Raw genomic sequence first — 3,272 nt, forward strand, 5'->3', positions numbered from 1 at the left:
AAAAAGTTCCTTCGAAACTTAGGTTTCCACACCACTCTATTAGATTCTTTATCTATATTATCCTTTACAAAGCTATCCTTCATTGATGCAATGACATACAAATCCGGAAACATGTCTTGTAGAGAGAGATCAGACACCCATTTGTCTTGGGAAATGTAATAGACAATTTTCCTAAGGCTCTGTTCACTTGTTTTCCCGGGAAAGAAAAGGAAAAGAAAGGAAAGGAATCTGATGTGGCAAAATGGAAAGGAAAGGAAAAAAAACTATGATTTTTCCTTGCTTTCTCGTTGTTCACTTGCCCAGAAAGCGAGAGAAAATATGCAGGAAAGTTGTTTTATCGTTGTTCACTTGTCCAGAAGGCAAGGGAAAATATGCAGAAACCCATATTAAACATATTTTGCACAATTTCATTTTTGGGCATTAAATGCTACCACATAAACAACACGTGCATGCCTTTATGACTTTGCGATAACCATTTGGCCTCTCACGAGCTTTTGTTACAACTTCTAACAAGGAGACGTCAGAAAGGGAACCCAATGCCTCTCCCCTAAAACCAACGCTTTCAATACCAGCATCCATTTCAGATAAGCAGTGAAGTTTCGATGTGGCTGTTCACGTATCAAATATAATCTGGGAGTTATGAACATTGACCAAGTTCATTAAATTACCTTCTGAAACAGAGGATGACCATTATCTAAATATAATCTGGGATTTTGCACACCACACACACATACACAAATACACACAACTCACCAAAACCTTCCTCCATGGAGAAGCAGCCAACAATAAAATCATGGAAAAGCAATATGAGTACAGTTGATCAAGCACCACAGGGTAAGGCCTCATGAATGATTGGCTATACATGTTGTTGATTCAAATAGAGCAGTGTATCCAAATAGAGCGGCAACAAACATCTAATAACTTCAATATTGGAAGAAAGCAGGTAGCAAACCATACTTTTTTGACAAATTAGAGAAGCATTGAAACTTTGAAGCATCCATCAAAATCGAAGCAAATAGCAAAAATAGTAAATTTCAGAGAAAAAAATCAGGATTAATCAGGTTTTGGTCCAGAAAAAACAGAAAAAAGAAAGAGTACTACGAAAATAGAGCACCAAAAATTTGGAGATTGAAAATTTGAGTTTACTTCAGCTTCAACTTAAAGAAGAAAAAGAGAAAAAAAATGTAAAGGAATGTAAATAAATATAAATTGCATTCTTGTAATATTATGCAATAGCTGTAAAACACAATAATATAGATTGCTAAGAGTGTGACTGACTGACTGGACAGAGTGAAACACATAGTTAAATAAATACCATATTTTTCCCCCAAGAGAACCAATCCATCACGTGAAACACCACATCCTGCAAGCATGCATACAAAATGGAACATAGTAAGTGGGGACTAAATTTAAGAGTGCCATAATATACAAACTAAATAAGTGAAATTATTACTCACCATCATCCTCTACTTTAACATAGCATGCCCCAACACCTACAGAGACATGTACCTGACACAACAAATCATAATCAGTTACAGAATTTGAAAAAAAAAAGAAAGAACCGAACATAAATGGATGGACTATATATGTAAACTGCTAGAAGGAAACCGAACTAAACCATTCAAAAAAAGGAAAAAAGAAAAAGAAAACCGAACTAGAGTTTGCTAGCATGATTTGCCATCGCATTACCTGAATTGATAAATCACAAAAAAACCTCAAAAAAAGGCACCCACATGAAAAATGATCTTTTTTCTTTACAAAAACATTGTAACCAGCCACATTTACAGTATTAGCCCCTCCAGTGCCTTTTCATAGAAATCATTATTGGACTTAAATTTTTTTAATGCAAAAGGTATTATAGGGCCAAAAACCGTGCATTATGGGAATGAAAACCATGTGTGCATAATGAGCAATCCCACACAAGACAAAAAGAATAGTTATATGGAAGAAGATGATGCTTGGATTGAGCATGGTATCTTGATAGGTGTTGAGTTTGTAAACTATCTCTTAATGTAGTTGCTAGTTTGTGTATCATAGCTGTGGGTCATAGGAAAGTACTAGTCATTTATATGTTTGAGGACCTATGAGCAAAAGAATGAACTAAAGGCAACAACAAAAATGACTAGCTTGATTAAATTTAAGCATGCAGACAGATCAAAAGAACTTTGAACAGGGAGAGATCAATCTTATTACCTTCGAAGCACCTGCGTCCACACTATTAAATACCAATTCCTCAACAACTCTTGTCAAGTCAAACAGAAAAATGCACGAACGCAAGGAACTATGAACAGCTCTTGGCAAGTGCTTAATGCTCCTCATTCACACCAAAGCTGAAAGCATACATAAATTAAATGCTACCACATAAACAACATGTACATAGTATGATCTACCAACAGAAAATAAACATAACTTATAACATTTCTACCAAGGTCTTGGTACACACAAAATATAGATACACACACATAGTTCATACATAAACGGTTCAATTAAAAATAGATAAACATCACATAGCCAAACGGCGCATTCGGCGCAGAATGCGCCCCAACATCTCTACTCGGTCCATCTCGTCCAGAGAAAGGAAGGCCTCAGCTTCCTTGTGATGCCCGTGCAGGTACATGTAAGCATCAATGAGCTCACCTCTGACGAAACCATCAATGTTCAGCACGGCATCTTTGAGGTCAGGGAGGCTGTGTACCTCACCAGAAGTAATTTTGGCATTAGCAACCATTTTAATGCCCAGTCTGCATATAAAACCATAATGTGAGTCAACATACCTCATAAACAAGTGGAAAAAAGTCTAAAATGCTACTGTCATAGGTACTAACCCCACACCAATGGCTAACCCCAAAAACCAAGGAACACTGTGGATGTCCTTTTCACGCTTGTCTTTCAAATCCTCATGGCGCTCAATATATGCATTTAAGGCTGCTTCTGCCTCCTTCCTTGTGGCATTGGAGCGATAAGATGGTCCACTATACTTGTTCACTTGAAGTGACAGTTTGCCCAACTCTTGAATATGCCCACCTGTCGTCCCTTGAAAACCACATAAAACTTATCCTTCGTCATTACCTGGTACCACATAAACAACACATACATAGCTGCAACAAGAAATGATAGATAAACAACATTTACTTATGATTTGGGCCAAGGACCACAACCTTCACACACACACACACACACACACACACACACACACACAAATCATCAAAATTATCAAACAAAATTTAGCCAAAGACCCCAACCTTCACATAAATCTAATATATCTAAACATT

At 36.9% G+C, this 3,272-nt stretch overlaps 1 protein-coding gene across 1 annotated transcript; it reads right to left on the bottom strand.

Moving 5' to 3' along the window:
- Window positions 1–420: 420 nt before the first annotated feature.
- LOC143885935 (DNA mismatch repair protein MLH3-like) lies at window positions 421–2,327 on the bottom strand. The gene is made up of 4 exons (XM_077389966.1): window positions 2,194–2,327; window positions 1,458–1,509; window positions 1,316–1,363; window positions 421–608 (listed from the first exon to the last, which is right to left on the bottom strand). The coding sequence occupies exons 1-4, from the start codon at window positions 2,317–2,319 to the stop codon at window positions 421–423; spliced, it is 414 nt and encodes a 137-aa protein (XP_077246081.1). The 5' UTR covers window positions 2,320–2,327.
- Window positions 2,328–3,272: the final 945 nt, after the last annotated feature.

Source organism: Tasmannia lanceolata, unplaced genomic scaffold (genome assembly GCF_043159265.1).
Source record: "Tasmannia lanceolata isolate RefF3 unplaced genomic scaffold, GAP_Taslan_0.1 ptg000011l, whole genome shotgun sequence".
NCBI lineage: Eukaryota > Viridiplantae > Streptophyta > Magnoliopsida > Canellales > Winteraceae > Tasmannia > Tasmannia lanceolata.

What these genes read in the sequence shown, in the direction of transcription:
- LOC143885935 (XM_077389966.1), bottom strand. Translation starts at nt 2,319, where the DNA reads ATGAGGAGCATTAAGCACTTGCCAAGAGCTGTTCATAGTTCCTTGCGT. An exon ending in TGGACGCAGGTGCTTCGAAG is followed by an intron (nt 1,510 to 2,193) that starts GTAATAAGATTG and finishes TTGTTGTGTCAG; the next exon opens with GTACATGTCTCTGTAGGTGT. An exon ending in TGTTAAAGTAGAGGATGATG is followed by an intron (nt 1,364 to 1,457) that starts GTGAGTAATAAT and finishes GCATGCTTGCAG; the next exon opens with GATGTGGTGTTTCACGTGAT.